Below are 27,569 nucleotides of genomic sequence, written 5' to 3'. Positions count from 1 at the left end.
TTGCAATTTAGTCCTAAATATCAAATTGAACCCTCTATCGATAAAATATCTAAACGAAATTTTCACACAATCATGAAATCATGCCATAGACCTTAAAATGATAATAAAATGATTATTTCTATCTCAGATTTGTGGTCCCGAAACCACTATTCCGATTAGGCCCTAATTCGGGATATTACAATATCTGTACCATCTTATAACAAACTTATACTCATCCACATCTTTGTTATACCTGTTGAACTATTCAGAATACTATCAGATACTAAGGAATCTCGCACCCTAAGTGCCACATATATAGCCGAAGCTATCTCAATCTCGTATCACATATAATGCTGACTCTCGAGCTATTAAGGGGTCTGCTCACACAAGCTGACGGTCATGACGAAGCTACACGGTGCTACTCATACAAGCTGGCGAGTATCCATAACACATGCCGGATAACTCAGCCACTGGAAGGACATACGAACCACCACCCAAATCACATAACCCCTAATGACATGTCATTTGTATCCTAATATATTTCTAAGGTTCAACCGGGATTTCTCGTTTGCCGAATTGTCATTGAATATGTTTGCAGTGTCATATTCACAATTTATGCAATATCAAAGCATTTAAAACATAAATATAATAATGTTTAATATATACGAACTTACCTTGAATGTAAAAACGATGAAACGAGTCGATTAGTCCAAAATCTTGTTCTTTCCCCGATCTAATTCTGTATTTCGCTTTTCTTGATCTAAATGTAATCAAAATTAACTTATTTAATTATTATTCTATTCAATTTAGTCCAAAAATGCAAATTAAGGAAAATTTACATTTTTTCCCTAATATTTCAACATTTTTACAATTTAATCCTTATCTCATAAAAACAAAAATTCATGAAATTCAACCTATACCCATGCTAGCCGAATTTCAATTAGGTCCCTAGCAGCCCACTTTTTATTTATTTCAAATTTAACTGCCAAATTTACATATTTTACAATTTAATCCCTATTTGGACATTTTACTAAAAATCACTTAACAAATGTTATTTATTTAACAACAAGCATGTATTTTCTATCATTAAACATCAAAATACAACAATATTCATTAATGAAAAAACCCTAAACCTTTAGCAGTTTTGCAAAATAGTCTCTGGGCTAGCTAGATTGAGCTGCAACGATCTCAAAAGCATAGAAATTATTAAAAACGGGACAAAAATCGTAACTAATTAAAGGAAATGATGATAGCCAAATCCCTAGCCATATTTTCTCAAGAAGAAAACGGTTTGAAGAAGATGAATGAATGGATAATTTCATTTGGTTTTATTTAATTAACCTTTATTTACTAAATACCAAAATTAACCTTTAAAAACATCAAAAATTTCTAAATTACCAAGCCACTATCATCCATTATCATAATATTGGGATATTTACCACATAAGGACCTTCACTTTAAAGTTTTATTGCTATTAGACAGCGTTAGTTATTAGAACACCACTTTTTCACTTTACGGGATTTAGTCATTTTTATCAAATTGACCATTCAAACAATAAAATTTCTTAACGAAATTTTCACACAATCATACTATCATGTTGTAAACATTAAAATAATAATAAAATGATTATTTCAACTTCGGATTAGTGTCACAAAACCACTATTTTGATTTGACTAAAAACGAGTTTTTGCACAACCTGCCACACTGGCATATAAGGCTAATTAGAGTGTTACACGGCCTAGCACACGAGCGTGTGGCTTGGCCGTGTAGTCCAACTTAAAGAGTTACACGGGCGAAGACACGGGCTGGGGACACGGTCGTCTGTCCCTATTTCGAAGGTTACACGGCCTGATGCATAGGCGTGTGTCTCAGCCATGTGAGACACATGGCCTAGCCACACGGTCGTATGACCCTTGAAGTCCAAATTTTCTAACTTTTTTCTTGAAATTTCTGAATGTTTCCAATTTAGTCCCAAATTATTTCTATAGTAGTTTTAGAGCCTCGAGGACTCGATTAAGGGACGTTATGAATGCAATTGAATGTAATTAGATTATGTTTGTATTGATGGATGAATTGAATGGTTTACTGTTCTATTTGTACGATAATGCTTTGTAACCCTATTCCGGTGATGGATATGTGTTAGGGGTGTTATAGGGACAGTAAACACAAGAGTCTATATGATGCCTTTATGTCATGTTTTGTTTGGATTTTGTGGCGTGATCTACCATGTATGTCTAGTAAGTTGTGTATATCTATTTTTATGGTAAATTATGGATAAATTCTGTTAGATCTGTAATAGGTATGGCTAAGATAAGGTATTGATATGCTCAGGATTAAAGGTTGAATAAGATTTGTGAAATAATTGAGTAAGTTTTTGAAAAGAACTGTGTATTTGTATATTAATAAAGGTATCCACTATGATGGTCTAATAATGTTGGATATTGATATATTCGTATCTATGTATGACCTAAGAAATTGTCATTGTAGGTTTGTTTGTGTTATGAAATGGTTGAATCCGAGTTATATGGAATCTGTTATATTTGGGTGGTATAATGACTTCGTCTGAAATCATATGAAATCTTATTATTGATTATTTTGAGCATCTGGGTTTCTAGAGTAAAATTACATGAAAGTTGTCTGATTGATCTACGTATTATACTATTAGTATGGGTTGGGTGGAATTGAATAAGTGTATGATTTGATTAATAGTTTGATGGTACTTTGATCTACATAAGTATTCGCCAAAATTTGTATGTATTCGCCCATGATTTATGTTTTTTGAACAATTGCTTTGATCTACAGATTTTGAAGGTATGTTCTGCCTGGAAGTACATATGTAAACAAGAGAATTAAGAAATGTCTGAAAGAATCTTCAATTAGTTAGAAAAGAAAGAAGTGATATACTAAGAGTATGATAGTTAATGTGTATGTGTGTATCAAAACTGTAGTGGAGTTTGCCCAATATAAGGGGTTCAAAAGAAAGATTGGCACATATGTGTTCTTTAAAAAAATAAAGTATTCGCCAAGGTAATTTATAATAATGCTCACTAAGTTCTTTTGAACTTATAAGGTTGTTGTGTCTATAGTTAACAAACTTCTTTATTGTAATGATCTGTATCATGTCTGATGTAATAAGTCTTTTTAAGTAGTCCCTCTGTTTTTAAATATTAATTTTTCAGTTAAAATGATAAAATTTAAAGAGATAGAAATTGTAATTTGTTATGTTAAATTGTTAAGTATTGTGTGTAGTAACACCCCAAAATCCAAATGCGGCAAATCAGGTCGAAGGCATTACAAAACTAGTCAAACACATTTAGGAAATTATAGTTCCTTGTAATTACTAGAACATAATATAATTACCCTTTCATTTTATTTCATGATTTTCAGAACCAGAATAAACCACGTTCGATTTAACTAGAATCGATAGAGGTATTAGCCCGTGAATTGAAACTTACCATGCTAAAAGAACTAATTTAACTAATTTTTTTTTTTATCTTTTTCTATAATTTTTTTAATAAAGGAATCCTCAGAAATTTTAAAGAAATGAAAAGATCAAGTATTAGAGCGATAGAAGAAAATAAAGAAAGGAAGGCAGCAAGCCCAAAAGGCCTAAAGCAATAATAGATATCCGGGAGACAATAGAGTGAAATTTATGTATGATCAAAACAAAGATCTTTGGAGCAGAACAATATATGTCCGAACTGGACCGGAACTATCTCTAAACGAGAACACTTTAAAATAGGACAGCAAACCAAATCAATCTCTTCCAAAACAAATCCAAAGCGAAGCCGTAAGAAGTGAAGTTTTTCATTTCAAGTCCAAAAAGTCCCTCCCTTGCCCTCTCTTCCCCCATCCCTGCCTTCAATAAAATCTCTTTCGAAATAACCAACACGTACATACCTTTCAACTTTCTCTCTAAATCTCTGTACTTGGATTTGGATAGGATTTTTGCATCGTCGGCAGCTTCTTCCTTCAATTTCCTTCTCTCTTTCTCTCTCTCTGGGCAACTTCTCGTTAGGGTTTTTGTGGGTTGGTGTTTTCCTTCAACAAAGAGAACATCTTTTACTGCTTCGTCTTTTTATTTCTCGGTATGGACTATGAAGTTTGCGATAGTAGTGGTATGTTGCATTTATTAATGTCATAATTGTTGTATTAAACAATGTTGCTGTTTCTGGGTTCATTTTTCTTCTTCACCTCCTTTTTTTTTCCTTTCGATATTTGAAAATTGGATAATGGGTGCATTCATTTTCTTTTTGGGTGGGGGTAAGATTAGAAATGAGGGTTTAGGGTTTAATTAATTGGGGTCATTGACTTTTTGATAAATTTCACTGCGGAAAGGCTGTTGTTTGGCTTTTACTTTCTGGGTAACTTTTGGGTTTTATTTCCACATTTTTTATTTGAATTCTAAGTGGGATTCAAATATAGAGAACTTCAGTATATAATTTCTTTTTTCTGTTTGAGAAAAAAAAAGCAATTTTCTTCTCTCTCTCTCTCTCTCTCTCTCTCTCTCTTTCAATTCTTTGTCCATATTATGCTAGATTTTTTGTTACTAAACAAGAAGATTCATGATAAACCCATTTATTTCCATCTTTTTTTATGTATATTTGTTCGATTGCATTGTTCTTTTGAGCCTTGCAAACAAGGGCATCAGAATACTATTAATTGCCCTGGGATGCCTCTATGCTGCTTGGTCATTCTTGTTTTTATAATGACAACAGGTACCGATGATGATTTGCCTCCTTCACAGCCAACTAGAGTTCCAATAAGGGGTAATATTGCTGGAAATGGAAGATCTATTGTAGGTTCTGCTTCATATTTTAGGATGCATTCTGACATGGAATCCCAAATACATCTACTTGAGCAAGAAGCTTACTGTGCTGTTCTGCGTGCTTTTAAAGCTCAATCGGATGCCATTACTTGGGTATGATGTATTACACTTGTTGGACTTGGTTTTAATTTGCTTTCCTGTTTATTTCATATTGATCGGGTTTCCATGCTTTGGCATATGCTGGCATATTCAGGAAAAGGAAGGCCTGATAACAGAACTTAGGAAAGAACTGAGGGTGTCAGATGATGAGCATAGAGAGCTTCTGACTAAGGTTAATGCTGATGATATTATCAGAAGGATAAGGTTCGGATGCTTCATGAATTACTCTGACTTCAGGGTCCAGTGATTGATTATTATTCTGTTTAATGGATTATAAATGGGCAATTGTATCAGGGACTGGAGACAAAGTGGTGGGAACCTGCCTGCGAGACTTGGTGCATCTCATAGCATCCACAGTGTTTTGCCTAGTCCAACTGTTTCAGCATCCCGCAAGAAACAGAAGACATCTCAATCGGTAAACTCCCTATCATTGCTGGTGGAATAACAAGTTTTAGAACATTATTAGTAGTTCTTTGTGTTAAGCTTTCTTCTTTGGATGCTAGCTAGCGAAGCTGCTTTAGGAGCTTGGACCAAATGCAAGAAGCAATGATAATGATTTCGTTATAGAAATGTGAATGTGTAAATTGACTTATATTACTTGAAAATTTCCCCTACAGGGTCAGTCATTGCCTGGCCTATCTTCGGCAAAGCCTATGCATTATCCTGCTGCAGTTTCTGCTGGAAATAGGCAATTCAATAACCGTGGCACTATCACTAGCCTTTCAGCGAATGAACGTGCTGAAGGAGCAACTTTTGATCCCTTAATTGGAAGGAAAGTGTGGACAAGATGGCCTGAAGACAACCATTTCTATGAGGCTGTAATCACTGATTACAATCGCTCTGAGGTATGTTCAAGGCATACAAAGGCATTTTCTGTCTCTCTCTTTGTGACTCATCATAAGCTGTTGGATTTAGTTGTTATAGAGAGGATTGACTGCATAGTATGCCTATTTTTACCCAATACTGCAAGTATTTTATTTATCTATGTTTTACTAATTTGTCTGCAATCTGTTAATATTTTGAGCTGGGGCGAAGTATCAATTTTCTAAAGGCCTCCAAAATTACAATCTGATTATTCAAAAGGATTATTCTTTATCCACTATGGTTTAATTATCTTCTAATGATTGTAAAATGACTTTCAGAATTACTTGTATTAATTCCATGTGATGCTAAGTCATCAACGGTATATTTTATTGTTGTTTTACAGGGTCGACATGCTTTGGTTTATGATATTAATACAGCAAATGAGACTTGGGAATGGGTTGATCTCAAAGAGGTAAGTAGATATGATTTTTTATTTTATTTTAAAGTTCGATGTGTTTTCTAGTCTTTACCTTGTGTAGCAGCAAAGTTTGTGTTGACAAATATGATTTTTATTTTTTATATTGATGTTTTGTATATAATGCTCTTGATTGTGTATAGTTTCAAGAGTTAAGTGGCACCAATTCCTTTACTAAATTTACACAAAAACCAAATGTTTTAACATTTAACAAAAATAAAATTAGGATACATATGCCAAATTTTAATACCTTTTAAGAGTCTACCTTCTTCTAATCAGATAACTTTCTCTTCCCTTTCAAAACACTTAAAAATTGTTATTTGCAACATTAGTGAAATTTGTTACATGCAAATAAAACCTGATTGTTGGTTTTTATGTGTTCACATATGTCTTACGGCATAAATTAGAATTTGGAAGTTAGCTAGGCCTTGTTTGAGCTGAAGTCGGTTGGTTTTGGGGAGGAAAGTTTAAAGCCTTATAAAGTCATACTCTCTCGATAACGAAAAGGTCTTTCTGAAAACTAGCAAATATCAGTCAGATTGACACAGTAAAGTTGTTTTGATTATAAATAGTTTTTAGTTGTTATTTTCAACTAGGTTACTATGGAATTTTAAAGCGTTGGTGTTTTAATATTTTGAGGGTAGGCATTATGTTGAACTAAACCAAATTGTCCTAGAATATTACTAAAAATAGGCCTATAGGCTGTAGGTATAATGTAATGAAGTACAGTTACTAACATTAGTAACCTTAATGAAGATAACATATATAGTTCAGATGCAACTAATGTCGCTTTTATTTGACTGCACTCTTTTGTTGCTCGGACTTTTCATATTTCTTGTAGTTTCTTTGTTCAACACTAGTCTCTACCACATGGATATGAGTATATGGCCTCCAAGGATCCTCCAAATACATGGAAAAACTTGAAAAAAATTCAACTATACCCATGTCTATATGTACCCATATCCGATACCACGCCGAGTAACATAGCTTTTCATTTCCAGCAGTTGTAATTAATATGAATCTTTTCTTCCATGACATGAGAGTTTTTGTGGGCAAGGGGTAGGATGATTGTTTTTACACGTGGCTACTATGCAATTAAGCACTATTAAACTGTTTTCAAGTTTATCTTCTAGGAAGTGATAGGAATCTGGTGTTATTTTTGTAGCCATTTTTTTTATGCACTTGTTTAGTTATTTCGTTGTTGGTTATGCATGTCTTCCTAATTTGTTAAGAAGTGAGCTATTATAGATACCTATGAACTATATGTTTCAATTTCTGTTCTTGATGACATCAATGCTTGGTGCTCTATTATAGTGTTATATTCCTCATAACCTTCATTTCCGAGCTTCTCATATAAAGTTCTTTCATTATCTTAATTTACTATATTTTCTAATCTAAGCTAATTCCAGAAAAACCATACCAATCTCTTGTTGTTTATTGGAGGATCTAGTGAGTAGGTATTTATATTTATTTGGTATCTTATGATTATTTAAGACTGACAATGGTTTTACTGCTTCATTGAAGTGGAATGCTTCGTAGCGCAAATAATTTTTCCATATGCATTTTATTGAGACCAATATTGATTTCCTGATTGTTACAGATTTCTCCAGACGACATAAGGTGGGATGGTGAGGACCCAGGCATATCTTATCGAGGAGGTCATGGTTTCCATGGAGCTAAGAAATCCTTCAGTCATGGTGCTCCTGCTCCTGGTACGGGAAGAGGCAGAGGTTCAGTGAAGGGCCTATATAGAAAAGAATCTTTGCCGCGACAGAATGGTATTGTGAAGAAACTTTCTGATGATATCGAGTTATTAAACACAGAGGCTCTAGTAAAGGAGGTATTTATGGAGAACCAGCTCAACTAATACCATTACTTATCAACTTTAGATTATTAACATCATATGTTATTTTTTTTCTAATTTGATTTGATTCTTTCAAAAGGTGGAGAAGGTTTTCGATGCAAGTCATCCTGATCCTCACGAGCTTGAGAAGGCAAAGAAGACGCTGAAAGTATGTTTGTTATTGATTCAAACAACTTGCAATATCTTTACGTCCATTGCTTAGAACTGCAAGCTTAACCATTATGTGTAATGCAGGAACATGAACAAGCGCTCATCGATGCTATCGCGAGGCTTGCCGATGCATCTGATGGTGAAAGTGGTAACCAATATATGCCTACATAGTGATATTTTGCATTTCTGTATGCTGTAGATAGCCAGTGCCGACACTTTTCTTATTTCAGATAAATTTTGTTTTAATTCCATTTGATTGTTCTTATTAATCATCCGGAGCATTGTTGTATACTGATCGAGATTGAAATAAATCCATTTATTCCAAGCCTACCTTTTTTTGTTCTCTTTTTCTTTTTCTTTTTCGGGCAATATGTAACACGGGGTTATCATAGAGATGAATTATTACCGTAAGAGTTTGCATGGAAAATGTAATAGAATGAAGAATACAACACTGGACACGTACAACTTGGTTTTGATCCAGTATTCAGAGACTGTATGATGAGATCTAAATGCACCTAAATTTTCCTTTCTAATTATACATTTTCAACTCTGGTGCATACAAGGTAAAACCTTTTCTGGATTCTGTACACCTGGAAGACTAATTGTTTTGCTTCTCTCTTTGATTTTTAGATGGAGAACAACCATACTCTCATGGGCAACCGATGGAGCAGCTGTGAGTACGTAGACAGTTGGCATGGATTGTATGAAAGTCCAAAAGAATTAGAAGGTTGCATCAAAAGGTAGTAGGACCCAAATTGCAATAGATAACTAGTTGATCTTTTCTTTCATTTTTTTTTCGAATTTAGCTTACTCCATGATCATCTGGAAGAAAGGGTGTGGTTGTTGGGAACTTGAACTGGAATGTAAAACTATTCATGGCATTCTTCAATGTAAAAGTTTTGATTTCATGTATTTGTTGAAACCAAGCTTTCCGTACCTTCTTTAATATTGCAGTCTCCAACAACATATGTTATTCCTGCAAGCCACAGGCACAATAAGATGATTGACATATTTGCATCTGCAACCAAGTAATTCGACATTTCATGAGTATAAATTATTCAATTTAAGTCTGATAAAATAGATCACAAGTAGATGCATGACAAATGGTATTGTTTCGGGTTTGGAGGGACCGAGAATGCATGGCCACAGTAAGCAGTTCGCTGAGGAGTTCCCGAAGATGGAACTTCAATGTGCCAATTTGGCGGTTCGAGTCTATTGCCAATTGGCTAACTTCAGCTTGTTCAGAACAGATGCAAGCTTCTATACTAGTAAACCATCAAGAAGATATCAGATTCAAGGTACTGTAATGGCTTCACTGTTTCCCTGAAAAAGAAAGGATAAAGTGGCTATCAAATCTTAAGCTACAACTTCATTCAAAAGGTTCCTAGTTAAAGTGGCAATATAAAGAAAGACTGGTTGAATCCTAGCATTTCAGTGAAATCTAAAGAATAAGAACTCACTGTTACGGAAGGTAGAATTGGTGCTAAGGTCACAGTTTCAAGTTTCGTGGAGTTTTTCGCTGATTGGGATCCAATCCAGTTTGAGTCTAACCCGATGTAGCTACTAGAAACAGAAAGACCTTAGACCAAAAAAAGACTGGCAATTTGTTGCTACTGTTAGTAAAGACACTTGCTCAAATGGTATTCAAATGGTATTCAACTGCAAATGATGCCAAATCAAGAAAAAGCTTCAAGTGAGTAGCTTCAAGAAAAATCTTTGAACCATCTCATAATATATTCATCGCTTGAACACCCCCATACCCACAGCTTGAGGGAACAGAACATTGTCCTTACTACATAAGAAAATTAAGCCATCAAAGATGGAGAGTTCGTCACCCCATCTGACGTTTAAGTAGTCGTATAAATTGTTCCATGAATTCAGAGATCTGGTTGCTAAGAAAAACTAGGCAACTAGTAACAAATAGAATATTTGAGGGGGTCAAAATTTTATGACGCTAAAATATAACATTGACTTCTACTCTCTGATTCTCTTATCTAAAACGAAATTTGTTGGGAAATCACAAGATCAATGATCTGCTTGCTAATCCTATGGCTTCAATTACCATGATGCGACGGAAAGAGAAGAAAATCAAGAAATACATATAAAAAGCATCAAAACTCAAAATAAAGAATACCAAGAATCCAGAAAAAAACTTCAACCAGAGCAGAAGGGCCCTTACATCAATAAAAACAATTCAAGGAACTCAACAGATTATAAACACAAAGATCCCAACCCACCGAGATAATCAATGCAACATACCTGGGTGCAAGGGAAACCCAGGAAGAAAAATCACATCAGCAGCCAGAATAAAGCAGGTTTAAGATCTGTCCATGTCCTCACATGTCAAAGGTTGATTGTTTTCACTCAGTATTTAGAAATGGAGTTGTTGGTAACATTGGCACCTTGCAAATAAAGAGTTATGCCGCTGGATTTTAGGATTGTTGGATGGTTCAATTCAGCATCCATTTGTCACGAATTGGGATTAGAGAGAAAGAGAGAGAAAAAGGGTATTGGAGGATTAATTGTGAAATGTGTATCATTAATGATGATTGATTATTTTTAGGAGGTAAATGAAAGGAATGATGGTTGCCCATCATTTGTTTTAGAGTGCTGCTAAAGTTTTGATTTCTCATTACCTAAAAATTTCACCACATTTTTACCTTTCATAAATTTTATATATCATCCTGTTTTATAAAATATATAAATATAGATGTCCAAAAAATAATCAATTAATAATTGATTAAATTTTAATTCAATAGACAGTATTATTATTTCAACAACAAAAAAAAGTAGATTCAAGCATATTTAAACATGATTTTCCTTTTCACAAAAAAAATGTGGTTCTTTTTCAATTTAATAGTTTAGAAAAATATATCTAGAAGTGAGTAATGTATAAAATAATAATTAATAAAATTCATGTCAGATTCTATTTTAAATCTATTTTTTTGTCTACACTAAAAGTACATTTTTACAATAGATAGTATGCATAATGTATATCTATCTATTTTGATTTGCCTCATAGTACATGTCAAAGTCTTGGTAACATCAAATTTAACATATTAGATCGTCATCTGTATGGAGGATGCCCAACTTACATCAGACCTTTTGCATTTCTAATAATATACAATAGTATGTGAGAATAATCTACAATATTGAGGAAAGACTAACAACACGTTTGGTTGGCATGAATGCCTATTCCATTCCTACCTTATTCAGCACAACAGTCCTACTCCATTGTTTGGTTTGACTGAATGAATGAAATCATTGTGTAGTATTACGGCCTCATTCCGGCCTCTCATGGAATAGCCATTCCATGCTACCACTAAAGAATAGCCATTCCAGCCTTTCACCGAATAGCCACCAACTCTTTTTTTTCCAAAAATACCCTAAATTAAAAACATCATATTAACTACAATTTCATGGGTGAATTATATTTATGGAAGAAAAATCAAGAAGAAATATAAACTGGAACCCAATTGTTAAACAAACTTCGATTCAATGCTTTCCCAACTTCGATTTCATCCAACAATGTTGTTTTCAAAACATCAACACAAGGTCTCCTCCATAACATCAACAAAACAAAACAATCCAAAATCTTTGCACTAGAAAATGCAAATTAGACTTAAAACCCAGTAATGAAATTTAGAAAACAAAATTAACAACCCAAATCAGAAAAAAAAATTGTGATGGACAGTGGGAGATCAACAGAGGAGAGATTTGCATGTATGGATCTATATGTTTTGGTGGGCTTTTAGGACAAACTAACCAAAAAAAATGAAAGAGGGGGTGAAAATAAAGAGAGAGAGAGAGAGAGAGAGAGAGAGAGAGAGGGGAAAGGGGAGAGGGAGAGGGAGGGGGAGAGAGAGAGTGGTAGAGGGGAGAGGGGGAGAGGGGAGGGAGAGAAGGAGAGGGAGAGGGGGAGAGAAGAGAGTGGGAGAGGGGGAGAGAGAGGGAGAGAGAGAGGGGGAGGAGAGAGAGGGAGAGAAGGAGTGGGATAGTGGGAGAGAGAGAGGGAGAGGGAGAGAGAAAGAGAGTGTGTGTGTGTGTGAGGGGAGAGAGAGAGAGAGGGAGAGAGGGAGAGAGAGAGAGAGAGAGAGAGAGAGAGAGAGAGAGAGAGAGAGGGAGGAGGCAGAGAGAGAGAGAGAGGGAGAGAGAGAGAGATAGAGAGAGAGAAGGAGAGGGAGGGAGAGAGAGAGGGGAAAGGGGAAAGGGGAGGGAGGAGAGAGAGAGAGAGGGAGGGAGAGAGGGAGAGAGAGAGAGGAAGGGGGAGGGGGGAAGGAGGGAGAGAGGGGGGAGAGAGAGGGAGGGAGAGAGGGGGGGAGAGAGGGAGAGAGAGAGAGAGAGAGAAAGAGATGAAGATGATCGACGATGGGTAGAGGCTCCAGATTAAAAAAGCAAAATTGAGGTTGAGGATAGGGAGAAGCAGAGATTTTTGGAAAGCTCTGTTTGATGCTCAAAAATGAATCTGATGGTCATTTTCTCCCTTGATTTTGTTGTTCTCTAGTGTCAACAATTTTGGGATTAGTCTGGGAAGTTCTTGTTTTTTCTAGCTTTGGGAAACAATTTAGCGTTAGGTTGAGTATAAATATTATATTAATTATACTATTAGATATATTTATAATATATGTTACTAAATTATTATATTTAATTATAATATTACAAATTTCAAGATATTTTATTTTTATTATTTTTATGAATTATATTAATTAAATTATATTATATAAACATTTAACAAGAATTAAATAATAAAATACTATTATTAAATTGTATTTAATAACTATTGTATTAAAATATGATTAAAATATTTATTTTATTAAATTATTTTAATAATATTCTTATTAAAATTTAATAACAATAACAATAATCATCTACCTAAAAAAATTCTGCTAAAGGTATTCTGGTCATTACAGTTTTTTTCCTTATGCTATTATAATATCATTCCATTCAACCAAACACAATAATACTATTACAGTTCTATTCTACTCCATTCAACCAAACAATTGAATTACTGATTACAGCTCTATTCCATTACAACTCTATTCAATTACAGCTCTATTTAATTACAGCCTTATTTCATTACAGTGAACCAAACGTACCCTAATAGTTTTCTTAGATGTTGCTATGGGTTTCTGTGTACTTCGATTTTTTTTTTCTTTTGTGATAAATTGTGATGTAAGAAATATAAGCAAAGTCAATTACCTTTTTTAATTAACTTGAAATCATTACATTGAATTGTTCAAATTTACATGATTTTTTTTTAAACTCTAACAAAAAAAAAAAAAACAAAGCATTAAGATCAATATTATCGATGTTTTATTAAGTTCCACAACTTAATAGATGATGGTTTCTTATCGGATTCAATTATGGTGGATCTTGGATCAATGCATTTTGTTCCCTCATAAAATGTTTCACACAGCAATAAAAAAAAAATCTACACCTGACTGATCCATTAAAAAAAATAATGTATTCGATGAATGCAACTAAGATGTGTTCAAGCTCATCTGATCGAAAATTTGCTAAAACCCAATTGAATGTACCAGATGTATGAAATGACTCTAGTAGAGGATGATACATGGTATCAACCTTGGTACTAGAGTTTGGCAACAACATTTCTTCTACCATCCAAAGCATCCAAACTTTGGCATATTGATCCATCTCTTCCACAATCAGATGTGGTGGAGAGGTTGGTTTGACAAGTCTCTCCAATCATGTGCTTCATTTGATTTTGAACTAATTCGTTTTTTTCTTCTTAAATGATTCAACACCCAACAACTAATCATGCTCATATTTTACGTTAATGCTACTACTCCGGTTATTGCCTACACATAAATTGGAAGGTTGGTTATTAAAATGACTTCTAGTATTATAGTTGCTTCCAGCATGAAAAACGAAATGTATGCTTTTCTAACCTCCATTTTTCCAACAATGCGGAAGCAACTTTTGTATCATGATAAAAATTTGTCATTGTAGATATCATATATAAACCAACACTCTTCAAGTGGTCTACTATATGTCCCTTAATTTTAAGAATTTTAAATTATGTTAAGTACGAACAACTCAATCTTTATATTGTTCAAATAATCAAAAATATATATTTACCTTCAAAAATCTTAAAAGCATTTTCCTTAAAATTACAATTTTTTTAAAAAAAAAAAGATAAAAGTTTTACTATATTAACGACATAATTTGCTACATGTTCTTGTAACATTAACAGTCATTTTTCTCCCCAAAAAGTACAAAATAACAAACAAAAAAGGGGAGAGCTTGAAAGGATTTTCGATGTGATGAGAAGAGAAATGGGTAGAGTATTTATAGAAGAAAAATAATCTTCCTTGGCCATCGACTTCTTTGTATTAAATGGGTTAGTTAGGTTAAGAAGCAAATAAATTCCCTACTCAAACTTCACAACCTTGAATCCAACAGCAATAGAAGCCAAGATACTGTTCTTTGTACTTTGCGGTCCTTCTCTTCCGACATACAAAACATGTGTTCCTGTGATAAGTTAACATAGCACTGAATTTGACCACTGAATGTTAAAATATTCCTAAAAAAACAATATAAAAATTAACAATAATGAAGAAAAAAGGGTGAAGATGACAAATACATTCAATGATGGACCCATTACACCTTTGGTAACAACTTCACTCTAAAGCTAGTCAAAAATCTTGTTTTATTGTAACAACGCAGTGATATTATATGGCAAAGTCGAAGAATTTGCAAGTTTCAAACAAGTAGTGGAACGAAATTTATTCATCCACTGAATTTGAATCTAAACTCTACAATCTCTTTTACTATCCCAAAAACAATTGTTTTGTATGCAAACAGATTGGTAAAGACTAGCTCCATTAACTCATTATTCTATTATTAGTTGACATCATCTTTGCTAGACATTTTCCACCCTGTGTTAGACAGATAAAGAGTCTTGCTATAAGCAAAATATAATTTTAACTTCCTACCACACAATTTTCTATTTTCCATTGGTGCTCAATAAGCTTACAAAAAGGGAAACCAAAAAAGGAATACATAGTAAATATGTTCTTCACTTTGTAGAACGCTTCTTTGCATGTCAAGTACCAGCTGATTTGTTCTCATCAACTTCCTCGTTTAGTAGATATTGACGGGGTAGCCGCTCTGCTGCTGCTCGCTTCCGCGGTCGTCCTGCACTCTTTGCCAGGCTTCCCCGCTCTTTTGCTCTTTTTCCTCCGGAACGTGTTCGTGGCGTTGAGATTTGATCCTTGCCTTTTAGTGCTACTGTTTTACTTCTGCTCTCCATCTCCACCATTATCAGTATTCACACCCTTCAGTATCTCTATCAATGGTCCATTATTGGATGAAAGAGCTCCTCATTCTGTTCAAGAGATTTGCCGCACTTCACTTCTTTGAACTGACATTAGTGTTGGTCTTCTCCTTCTCACCCTCTGATACCGAATTCTCATTAGATGATCCGCCTTTGCTTGAAACAACGGCATTGATTTTGGAATCTAAATTCTTGTTCGAGTCTGTTATTTCGAGCTTTAACATTTTTGTTCAGTTTTCTTGCACCTGAGGCTAATCTTTCTCTTGTTCTCTTCTTTGTGACAAGAGGCTAATCTTACTCCTTCCTATCTACAACATGATACGAGTATTATGGATAGAGTTTGACAAAACATTGTAAACATCCCTATTGAGTAACAAAAATATATATATTCTCTTTTTGTCTTCATTCATTCTTTCTTTCACAATATTAAAAGTATTGTTTCCTTCTAGGTTAATATTAATTATTAAAAATATTAAATATATTAATGAATTATTATTTTAATAAATAATAAAAGTATATTCTTCAATTCAAAAGTTTTTCAAACAATACTTTTATATAAATTATAAATTAAATTCAATTAATATATTTTCGTTTTATATTTTCTTAAAACAATTTATAATTTGGAAAAGGTTATAAAATGAATCCCAACTTTCATCTTTTTCAAATATATCATTCCTAAACTTACATTTAAAACTGTATTTAAATTTCATTTTTAAATATTATATTTCCTTTGAAAAATATTTTATCAACTAATTATATTTCATAAACATCAAAAGTTTATAAAGTTTTACTACATAACTTTAAAAGATAATATATATTAAATATATTTATATTTTCATGTCTATTTATAATCCATATTTAAATTCAGTAACTACTCTCAACAATTAATATTTTAATTTTACTTATTCAAGACATTTGTCCATCCAACACTAAACTATTCTAATAATGATGTTATGTTACCACATTTACCAGCTAATTGCATAAATAATAAAATCTTCAAATATTTACCGGATACAATTAGGGATGACAAAACTCAAATTCTCCGATGGATTCCAAATTAATTCACATTGAATGAAGCGCATTTATTTTTAAATATTGGTGCAAGGCAAAGAAAAGTAGATTTTTTTTTTTGGAAAGTAAGTATGAAACAATTATGATAATTATTTACCTCACCCTGACTGATAGGCGTCGAAACCACCAAATATAATTTCTACAAAATAACTCTAATTAGTAGTAAGAGTGATATTAGAGTCGAGTCCACAAGGATTGGATGCTATAATCAACTTCCGTGTATAGCTTATGATCAAATTGTTTGTCGTGCCGAAGGTCGTAGCAATAGTCGTGCCCATGACTCCAATCTTACGGTCGTAGCAATAGTTGTGCCCATGACTCCAATATTACCTGCAAAATTAGAAATAAAGTAAATCGAGAGTTTTGGAAATGTTTTGAAACTAGATAATTGAAACAACATAAATAAATAATTAAAAAAATTAGAAAATAAATTCAGAATTTTGCAACAGATAAAATAAGCCTTAGCCTTAGACTCGGTAAATTTTGTATCAAGAATCAATCCTCGAAAATTAATCTTCTCCTCCAAAAGATAAGCTGGTTATAACTGTTATGAACGTTCTAACCACCAATTCCTCCTCTAGTAGCTGGTTCCGGTACGACCTGCAAACCAACCCTTACCTATTATCTAACCGAGATACACGCGTTCCCGATTCAAGATTCCGACAACCAACTCAAATTAACGGCCTCAACCGCGTGAGTCGTTTAAATCTGATCACTTCCTCTTCGATTTGTTCTCGAAAACTCAAATACAGCACGGCCGACTCGTTCCTCCAACTGTCAGCTAACACGACTCCAACCCAACGTGCACTTTTGGACTTGTAATTGAGTTAACCTTAAGGGATGAGTTGTCAATCTTGATACTTAGGAAAAGAATGAATACCGATTAGACGAATTTTAGCATGAATTCTTATCTCACGATTCCCGACCGGAAAAGAACATCGGCCTAAAGTTAAGATGAAATTTAGTGAAACAAAAATTTATTCATGCTTGTAAGTTGTGGAAAGTGATTGAATTTGTATGATAATGAACGAAATTGAGAGATAAGAGGGATTGAAAAATAATTGGACCAATTTAGAAAAGACAAAAAAATTAAAATGAGGTGGACAAAATTCCACGTCAAGAGAAAAAAAAATTCAATTCTAAATGGAAATAGGAAAAGATAGAATAATCCAATTCTAATTTGAAATAAGAATACAAAAGTAATATATGTTTTCCTAAGAACATAAAGCCCTTATTTATGAAGATTACTAAATTTAGCCTAAACTAATTTAATATAAAATCAAAAATAAATAAAATAAAAATAAATAAAATAAAATAAAATTTTCCTAGGCTTTTGCAAAATCAAAATGTTTAATGTCTTTGACTTCCTACACCTTTTTAATTTGACCCTATTTTAATTATTGTCTTTCAAATTAGCCCTTTTTAGCTTGTTTTTGACTAATTACATCCATAACAAGCTTAAATCATAAAAGCACTTAATTAACATGGTTCAATCCAAAAATAAACTAAATTAAGCACAAAATTTACAAATTAACATGTTTATCACTAACCTATTCTATCATATAAAATTCTTATTTTATTATTGTACATATAAATTATTAAAAAGATAAAATGTAATAATGTAATATAGAAAAATTTAAATATTTTATGTTTAAATATTTTTGAAGAATTATATTTAAATATTTACTTAACTTTAAAAAAATTAAAAATATTAAAGATAAGTAGTTAAAAAAAAAATTGAACTGAAGCCAGGTGCGGCGAAAATGTATGTATCCTACATCCATGGATGTTATAATGATTTTCAAAATTATGCATCATAGTGAAACAAGATGAGTCGTAAGGCAAGACGTGCCAACCGTAGAACGATAATGGATTTAACAATATTTGTCCCTGTCCTACTCCATTGCCAATCCCTAAAAACAATTGCAGGACGTGCCAACCGTAGAACAATAATGGATTTAATAATATTTATCCCTGTCCTACTCCATTGCCAATCCCTAAATACAATTGCACATACAGAAGATAGCATATTAAATCAAAGCGAATGTACAAATTTGAGATACAAACTAGCTTATAAATCAGAAGAAAAATGTTGGCGCAAACAAGTACATTTGATACAGAATGAACCCCTAGCTTAAAATTGATTGAAATATCGTGCATCATGTCTATTATATATCTAAAATTTACAAAGGCTTATTAGCTGAAATAGACTACCTCCTCACTAAACTGCAGCCTATGTTTCTTGAACTTGGGTGTCAATGTCCGATAAAAGTATATACCCAACATAGGTACAGTTAGATTTTTTAAAAAAGTTTTTCACATTTTTGGACCTTGTATCTATGTGTTCAACACAAGTACTTTCTGTTTGAAAGGTGTAACGCAGACACACAAGAAAGAAGTTTAACAAGCAATTTTTGGCAAATTGTTTGGACCTAAATCTTATGCAGCACCAATCGTGAATACTCCACCAGGCATGCTCTAGATACTAACTGACTAGTTTCATATCGCACTCTATTAAGAAGGATAAAAATCCAAGCATGTTTCACTATTGTAGTTTTATCTCTACTCATTAGATATAGAGTATAGTGTTCATCGGGAACAAACAAATTTACAAATGAATTATTCACAAACCACACCAATTAATTTAATAAAACTTGAGAGGTTCTAAACAAATTCCCATGCAAAATTGATACTACTTTGCTTACTAACTCATCCAAACATAAAAGGCTTAACAATAACACTAATCAAAGCCAAAGCTTACATTATGTGTAGACAACTTCAAGCTCCGGCAGCTCCCTTCAATGCATTCTTCAACTCTTCGTTCAAATCTCCTTCCATTGATTTATTCTCATTGTTTCTTCTCTCCTTTTTCGATTTACTAAACCCATCCCATTCCATTTCTCTATACTTGCCAGAGTTTAAATCTCCGAATTTTCCGCCGGAGATTTCTCGCCTGAGATCCTCTACGGCTCTCTTCAATAACCCATTCTCAGACTGCAAAGCTTCCAACTGTCGCTTCAATATATAACATGCTTCAACAACGTCAGAATTCGGAGCCTCCCCTAGACCCGATTTGCTGGCGGTGGATATAGCCTGCTTTGAATCGGCGCCGTCCACATGTTCGATACCAATCTTATCCATCACCAGAAATGGAATCTTCGTCAAAGAAACTCCAGTCTTCGGATCAACGATTCCGCCTACACCGCTCTTCATCTCTGACGGGATCCTCATTCCCCACCGGAAATTGACCAACGCCTTTCCCTTCACTGGCACTGTGGTCCTCGCTGCTACCTCTATTCCAGACAGAATCCCCGCGATATCCCTCGAACTCAAATCCGCTAGTTTTCTTTTCTCGGCAAAGAACCTGATGGAATCGCCGTTAACAGCAGGCATATCCATCACTTCAATTGACGAGGCATCCTCCAAAACGACGCCATTTCTTGGCTTCACGGCTTTATCGAAAAGCGAAGACTGTGACTTCTTGATGGAGAAATCCCCAAACTGAGGCTTAAAGTGGAGCATAAAGCTAGGGTTTCCATGGCCAAGGAGGTTGAACTCAGCACTCATAAGCATAGAACTGGAGATGGGAGAACCGAAGGGTCCAGTTCCAATCTTGACGATGAGAGAGAAAGGGTTCCACGTGTCATTAGGTCGGTAGGCGACCTTGATGGACGGTCCAGATTCGAAGAAGGTAGAAAGATTTAAAGTAAGCTCCTTAGTTTCGCCGGCGAGGAGTCCTGATTGAAACGGCAAGCCGAATATGCTTAAAGGTATTTTCGCTCTTAACACTGGCCTTTTCTCTTCGCGAAATTTCAGTGAAGCTTTCATTTTTTCCCCTTTTTACTCAGAATCAAAAACCCTAAGTTGAAAATTAAAATATATATATGATTTGGGAGTAAGCACTGAAGATAAAAGGATAGGGGGTTTGAATTTATAGGATTTTTCTTGGATTTGAAGAACTTAATTTAGCGAAAATTCCGCCAAATTGAAATTGGGGGGCTGATGGATAGCTGTTAAGAGAGTACACGTCAGTGTTTGGCAAAAAGAAAGGAAAGGAAATTACAAAAAGAGTAACTGAAAGGAAAGGGGAATCTAGGTTGGAGGCGTAATTATGGGGAATAAAGGGGGGAATTATTGAACTTATGCCAATGATTGAACCAAGAAGAGGCCGCGGCTTGGTTTTGTATTTTTCTTGTGAAATTTGGTTGAATTTTCAAATTTCGAAAAAATTAAAACAGACGCTAAATTATTTATATATGAGCATTTAAATTTAGAACGATATTTGTTTTTTAAGCTTTGCAAGTAAAATATAATCTAACTATAAATATAAATTTGATTAATTAAAAGTATTAAATTATTATAAATAAATAATTTAGTTAATTACGATGTAGTATCAAATTATTACACTATAAATAGATAAAGAGTCAATATAATTCAAATTAAAGTCAATAAATTGACTGAATTAATTAGACTTAAATTCACCCATGTATTATCAACCGCACATGAAGAACTCGAAGACTTATATATAAAATTACCTATAGTAAGTCACGAACTTGAATATTTAAGATTCAAGGCTTCCTTTATTTTATATAGGTTAAAATGCGCTTCAAGTTTTGGTTTTTTTAATATTTAGTTTTTAACTTTTTTATTTTAAAAATTTAGTAGCCCTATTTTTTTAATTTAAAAATGCAATGTCAATTGCTAGCATTATTATAATTCTTTTGCTAAATTTAAGTTCATTATTGTGTTTTTTTTTGTTACATAGCTATTAATAATGTATTTTATTTAAAAATGTCACACTAACAAATTTAATAGAAGAATTTTAACAATTGAACCTAAATTTTAAAATTTGAAAATTAGATGAATTATATTCTTACATAAAAGTAAAAACAAATATATAGCTAGAAGTGAATGGCGAAAACCTCTCTCTATCACGTAAAGAAGAATATGAGCCCTAGAGAAGCACAAAGAAGGTCAAGTTAGACAAACTTAACTGTTAGATGACCCATCAGCCTATATCCTATGAGAATACTCTGATAAGTACAAAGTTTGGTAGTGATACGTGAGTGAGGGAGAGGAAGCGAAAGAAGGATCAAATTCACGTTGTTTGACTCAAGAAGGAAAGATTGAAATATGATCTGAAAAGAATAAATAAAAAAATTGTAATAAAGAAATAAAAAATAATAAAAGAAGAAATTTGAGAATAAAAAAATAAAAATCATAAATAAATAAGAAATATAAATTAAAAAAGAACAAAGTGGAAGATAGACGAGTAAACCGATGGATATGATGGATAGAAAGAAAAATGTCCAATTGAACCATCTGAGATATAAATCCCAACAAATTCAATTAGTGGCTTTAATCAACCTTCCAAGAAATAATCCTTGACAAATTAAAAGGTGAAGAATGAATTCCCACGGCTCCTTAAAGAAAATTGAAAAAAAAACTAATTCTAAAAATTACAAGAAAGAAATCTTACACAAAGAAATAAACTTCTAGAGTTGAAAACTTTATTAATGAAAACAATTGTTCTTAATGAAAATGAAGTAGCCTTTATATAGGCTAGCTAAATAAATTTAAATAAAACTCAAATATACTAGAACTCTAATTAACCTAAACAAGAAGTAATTTTAAACTAAATTTTCTTGTTTACATAAAACTCCTAAATAACTTAATATACTTAAAAATAAAAATTTTAGAATAATAAAATAATAAGAGCTTATAAATACAATATTGGGATCATATATAATAAAAATTAAGCCTAAAACCCAAACCCAACATGATTTAAACTCGAATTAGCTCAAAACTCGTAATTCTCGTCATAATCCCTTCTAAAAATTTTGCTCTTGCAGTCTTTACTAAGATAGTCATAACTTGAGCTCTCGAACTCAAAATCGAGTGATTCAAAGTGCGTTTCAAAGCTAAGCGATAGAGCTTCGAATTCCATGACAATATCTCAACCTAGAAATGTCAGGATCCCATCCAAAAAGTCATCGCAAGTCTATTGATTTCCCAAGCTTGAAAATTGGCAGCTTTGGTGAATGAAATTTAATAAATTTCACCCTATTCATGTGTGTATCATTCCCCCTTTCCTCAAAAAGATTTGTCCCCGAATCCTGTATTTGATTAAATCTTGGTTTGATTTTGCTTAGCCTTTGACATTGTTATTGGGTCTTGAGGTAATGTAAGCCTATCACATCCATGGAACTAAAATTAGGCCTTGAGACTCGCATCATTCCGCCCTTCCTCAAGAAGATTCGTGCCCAAATCTTTAGTTGCACAAAAAAAAAAAAGGAATTAGAAAAAATAACAATAAAATGAAAAAAAAAATACTCACCTAAACTTTCTTATGCACCAAAACTATCTCTAGGATCAAAGATATGATTTTGATCTCCTTAATGAGCATGGATCAAGTATCTCTCCTTTAAAAACAAACCATCAATGCTAAACAAAGAATATTAGGCACATGAGTGTTCACGTAAAAAATAACCCATAACTTTCTTTGAATATACATGGTCATCCATAAAAATTTCCAACAATGAGTCAAGAATTTCACATAATTATAAAAATTAAGAATGTTAAGATTATGTAAAAATTCATTGTTAAAGGTCAAGATAGAAAATTTTGTTGCAAGAGCAAATATGTAAAATGCTTTAATAAACCTATCTACTGCAATAGATTTACTATTTTTAACCTTTACAAATCTAGATAAACCCATAAAATCAATTGAAATTTTAGACCGAGGTTTAATGAAATTTGACCAACGAGAAAGTATGTCGTAAGGAAAAACAAAATCAGAAGCATATTTATAAAAAAACATTTATTTATGCCTTCTTAAATCAATTTCTAATGTTTCCTTACATTTCTTACCTTGTAGTACATGTGGAGAATTATTAATGTTCAACTTACCTCTCTCCTATAAGTAAAAGTGTTGATGATGGTAGACTAATGTAATTAGAAGTCTGTCAATGGATCTGTAAAATCCTGTAACTGTAACACCCCTAACCCATCTACGTCGCCGAAGTCGGGTCACGGAATATTACGACCTCAATTTAAACCTTTATCATTACTTACTCATAAATATTTAACCATGAATATAAACAGTTAATCACATTGCAATTATAACAAACCTACACTTACGGGCCTTGAATCGAGTTTACGAGGCCCTAAAAATAGTTTGAAAACATTCTAGGGTCGATTTGAAACAAAACGGAAAAGTTAGGAAAAATTTAAAATTTTTGAAAACAGGGGACACACGGCCGTGTGTCATAGCCCAGACTGAGTAGACATTTGAAATCTAGACACATGGTCATGACCCAGCCCGTATGTCTGCCTGTGTGTGCATTCAATGTTGGGTCACACAACCATGTTGTAGACCGTGTGAAACTTACACCTAAAACATTACGACACACAACTGTGTGTAACAGTCCAGTTTTGACCCTAGTCGGAATAGTGGTTTCAGGACCACATATCCGAGTTAGAGAAATATTTTAATATTATTTTTCGTGTCTTTTATAAGTGAATTGACATGTGTAAAGTCTTGTGTAAAAATTTAACTGTTTGTGTGCTTAATTTGCAAAAAGGACTAAATCGCGTAAAATGTAAAAGCTGTATGCTAGATGTTAAAGTGCCTTTTTAAGTTGCCTTTCTAAAGTAAGGGTCCTTATGTTGTTATTTGTCCATTGGGAATGTTAATGGACTAAAAAAACCATTCATTAAAAGGTTTTATAATTGTTTATAAAAGGGCAAAATGGGAAAATGTTTATTAAGTAATTAAAATAAAACAAAAGCATGAAATTAGCCATTTGTTCATGATATTCCACCGAAAATACAAAGAAAAAGAAAAGAGAAAGCTCACTTAGGGTTCGACACTTTGAATTGGTGAATTAGGTATATGTTTTGCTCGATTTTTGATAATTTCTATGTTTTTGTAATCGTTGCTTCGTATAGTATCGAACCCATGCTTCAATTTATGATTTTGGTGATGATTTTGAAATGTGCCGTTGATGAAAATGTGAGCTTTGTGATGTTAGTTGATAAATTGTGGAAGCTTGATGTTGGGTTTAAATGTTTTGTTTTTGGATTTTTGATGAAATTGAGTAATTTGGGCTAAATTGTGAAAATATTATTTTGAGGAACTAAAATGTGAAATAAATGAAATGTATGGACTAGTATGAGTACTAGGAGAATTCGGCTAAGCTTGTGTATATGCAAATTATGTGTATTTTGTGATTTTGTGAAATAGGGACTAAAGTGTCGAATGTGAAAATGTTAGGGCTAGTTTGCAAAATGCCCTAATTGTGTACATATGGATTGTTTTGAATTATTTGGTCAATTAATGGGTTAATTTTGAATACATTTAAATCAAGAAAAGAGGAATTCAGACTTAGACCGAGGGAAATCAAAGATTGTAGAATAAATAGTCCGAGTCGACAAATTCTAAGTACGAGGTAAGTTCGTACTTAAAATATGATGTTAAGTAAGTTTTGATGCCTTTATTATACATGGGCTATATATAATTGAATTGGATGATATAATGATGAATTGAAAGCATTGGCACTAAGTGTGCGGCTTAAACTAGCTTCGATTATTAAAGGCACTAAGTGTGCGATATCGATTTAATTTTAGCTAGTTGGGATGGAACTAAGTGTACGGAATCATTTTAGCTTCGGCTAACCTTTACAGCACTAAGTGTGCGGATGTTAAAGTATGAATCATTTACGCAAAGTCTTGAAATACTCAAACAAGAGGTGAGAATGAAAGTGAGTAAGTATGGGAAGAACCAGGTATGTATGATACCTTTGTGGTAGATGATATTATCTAGGTGAAGTTCATTAAATTGTTATGAGCATATGGATTGGGTTGGTATAGATTAGAAAGATGATTGAGAATTTGTAAATGCTTATGTGTTGATGTTTTATGTTTTATATACTATTGATGATTATAGTACGAGCTTACTAAGATTTTGAAAGCTTACTTTGTATGTGTTTGCATTGTTTTATAGATATCAAAGCTACTACAAGCTCGGGGACTGTCAAGGATCATCACCATACTATTGAACTCATTTTGGTACTTTAGATAATGTAAATATTTTTAAGTATGGCATGTATAGGGTAGAATGTCTATGTATTTAAGCTTTGATATGTATATATATGTTATGTCATGAGAGTTGGCTAGCAAATGGTATGTTTTGTGCTTAGTTTTGGTAAATGGGTTGTGATGCCAAATTGTGTATACTTGTAATGGTTATATAGTCTTGTATGTGGTGGTCATTTTGAAATATACCAAGTTGAGGAAATGGTAAGTTTAAACATGAGTTAGAAGGTGCTACAAGTGAGCTATGAAATAAGCATTTTGGCATGTTGTTGTAATAAGAATTTTAATGTGTTTTGTTATGGATTTGAATAGGTTATTGAATTGTGATGATTTAGTTATAATGAAGCATGTGTTGCACATGGAATTGGCTGAAAATTTTAGTATAAATGTTGTTTAATATTGCTTGTAGGAATGACCCAAAAAGGGGTGGCAAGTTGGCTTAAACTAAGCCTGCATTGTGCCACACGGTTAGGGAACATGGACGTGCCTTGTGGCCGTGTATGCAAAGTAGTAACCTCTTAAGGTCATACGGTTAAGACACATGGGCATGTCATATGGCCGTGGGCTCAAGTCAGTAGCTAGCTAAGTATCACATGGCCATAGCACACGGGCGTGTCTGTTGGCCATGGGTGAAAGTCAATATTTATACCTTGTTTTGGCATGACTGGTTCAAATGGGCGTGTCTGGTGCCCGTGTAAGGCACACGGCTTGGTCACACGGGCGTGTGACCTCAATAGAATTGAAAATTTTCTGAGTTCTAAAATTTATGAAGATGTTCAGTTTAGTCCTGACTGTCCTTAAAAGTATGTTTTAGGTCTCATAGTCCATCATAAGGGATGGATTGTTGATGATTGCCTATGTATTAATGTTATGTGATATCTGTAATTCTGAATTGGTCTGAAAGGTTCTGTCTGTCTGGTAATGCCCCTTACCTATTCCGACGATGGTTATGGGATAGGAGTGTTACATTTTATTGGTATCAGAGCTATGGTTTAGTCGGTTCTAGGATTACCATAGCGTATGTGAGTCTAGCTTTACATGCCATATATCTGAAACTGCGATAGTGTGATGAATCCTGACATTGGAATGTGTTTTTATATAGCAATGGATCCCGATAGAGCTGTAGTTGACGATGTTGAAAGCAATGCGCCTGCTCCCGCGCAAGGGACAGTGGAAGCTGATTCTCGACCGACTACGAGTAGCCGTGATGGTGAGGCTAAAAAAGTCTTCTATCAGATGATGAATGATTGGTTCACCCAATACATTAGAACCAACCTGGCTGTACAACAACCTCCACCCCCGGTTAATCCTCCTCAAACTCCTATTATGCCACCAGTGAATTTGATACAGTTGAGTAGACCACCAGTTGATAAGATTAGAAAATATGGGGCTGAAGAGTTCTGAGCTTCAACGAATGATGATGCAGAAAAAGCTGAGTTCTGGTTAGAGAACATAACAAGAGTGTTTGATGAGTTGTCTTTGAGTCTAGAAGAATGTATAAAATGTGTCGTTTCACTTCTGAGAGACACGGCGTATCATTGGTGGAAAACTTTGACGTCTGTGGTTCCGAGTGAACGAGTTACATGGGATTTCCTTCAATCTGAATTCCAGAAGAAATATATCAGTCAGAGATTCATTGATCTGAATCGCAAAGAGTTTCTCGAGCTTAAACAAGGCCATATGTTTGTCACAGAATACGAGTGGGAATTTGTAAGGTTGAGTCAATATGCCCGTGAATGTGTATCTTCGGAAGCAATAATGTGCAAGAGATTTGAAAACGGCTTAAATGAAGATATTCGTTTGCTAGTTGGGATCCTAGAAATCAAAGAATTCGTGGTGCTTGTTGAACGAGTATGTAAAGTTGAAGATCTTGGGAAAGAGAAAAGAAAGGTTGATTTTGAAGCTA

General features: G+C 33.6%; 2 protein-coding genes and 1 long non-coding RNA gene across 8 annotated transcripts; 1 reads left to right on the top strand and 2 right to left on the bottom strand.

Annotated features, from left to right (window-relative positions):
- Positions 1–3,608: 3,608 nt before the first annotated feature.
- LOC108460669 (protein EMSY-LIKE 1-like) lies at positions 3,609–9,121 on the top strand. 3 transcript variants are annotated; one of them, XM_017760257.2, is made up of 10 exons: positions 3,609–4,067; positions 4,698–4,900; positions 5,001–5,110; positions 5,201–5,321; positions 5,524–5,751; positions 6,114–6,182; positions 7,786–8,025; positions 8,129–8,197; positions 8,284–8,347; positions 8,830–9,121. In XM_017760257.2, exons 2-10 carry the CDS (start codon positions 4,802–4,804, stop codon positions 8,874–8,876), a joined length of 1,047 nt encoding a protein of 348 aa, XP_017615746.1. In that variant the 5' UTR covers positions 3,609–4,067; positions 4,698–4,801; the 3' UTR covers positions 8,877–9,121. The 3 variants fall into 3 exon arrangements, with proteins under 3 accessions (XP_017615746.1, XP_017615744.1, XP_052883177.1); XM_017760255.2 differs by having other exon boundaries at positions 3,609–4,097; XM_053027217.1 differs by lacking the exon at positions 3,609–4,067 and adding an exon at positions 4,138–4,343.
- On the bottom strand, positions 8,599–10,855 carry LOC108460670 (uncharacterized). Of its 3 annotated transcripts, none has more exons than XR_001867627.2 (3): positions 10,459–10,855; positions 9,660–9,858; positions 8,599–9,522 (listed from the first exon to the last, which is right to left on the bottom strand). It is a non-coding gene; the product is annotated as an uncharacterized LOC108460670 (long non-coding RNA). The 3 variants fall into 3 exon arrangements; XR_008281714.1 differs by having other exon boundaries at positions 9,660–9,762; XR_008281713.1 differs by lacking the exon at positions 9,660–9,858.
- Positions 10,856–16,460: 5,605 nt separating this feature from the next.
- On the bottom strand, positions 16,461–20,637 carry LOC108457918 (uncharacterized). Of its 2 annotated transcripts, none has more exons than XM_017757128.2 (2): positions 19,329–20,637; positions 16,461–16,897 (listed from the first exon to the last, which is right to left on the bottom strand). In XM_017757128.2, exon 1 carries the CDS (start codon positions 20,393–20,395, stop codon positions 19,346–19,348), a length of 1,050 nt encoding a protein of 349 aa, XP_017612617.2. In that variant the 5' UTR covers positions 20,396–20,637; the 3' UTR covers positions 16,461–16,897; positions 19,329–19,345. The 2 variants fall into 2 exon arrangements, with proteins under 2 accessions (XP_017612617.2, XP_017612618.2); XM_017757129.2 differs by lacking the exon at positions 16,461–16,897 and adding an exon at positions 18,293–18,564.
- Between the last annotated feature and the right edge of the window lie 6,932 nt (positions 20,638–27,569).

This window comes from Gossypium arboreum, chromosome 4 (assembly GCF_025698485.1).
Source record: "Gossypium arboreum isolate Shixiya-1 chromosome 4, ASM2569848v2, whole genome shotgun sequence".
Taxonomy (NCBI): Eukaryota; Viridiplantae; Streptophyta; class Magnoliopsida; order Malvales; family Malvaceae; genus Gossypium; species Gossypium arboreum.
Note: the sequence above shows the minus strand (reverse complement) of the source record. Positions and strands in the feature narration are given on the sequence as shown.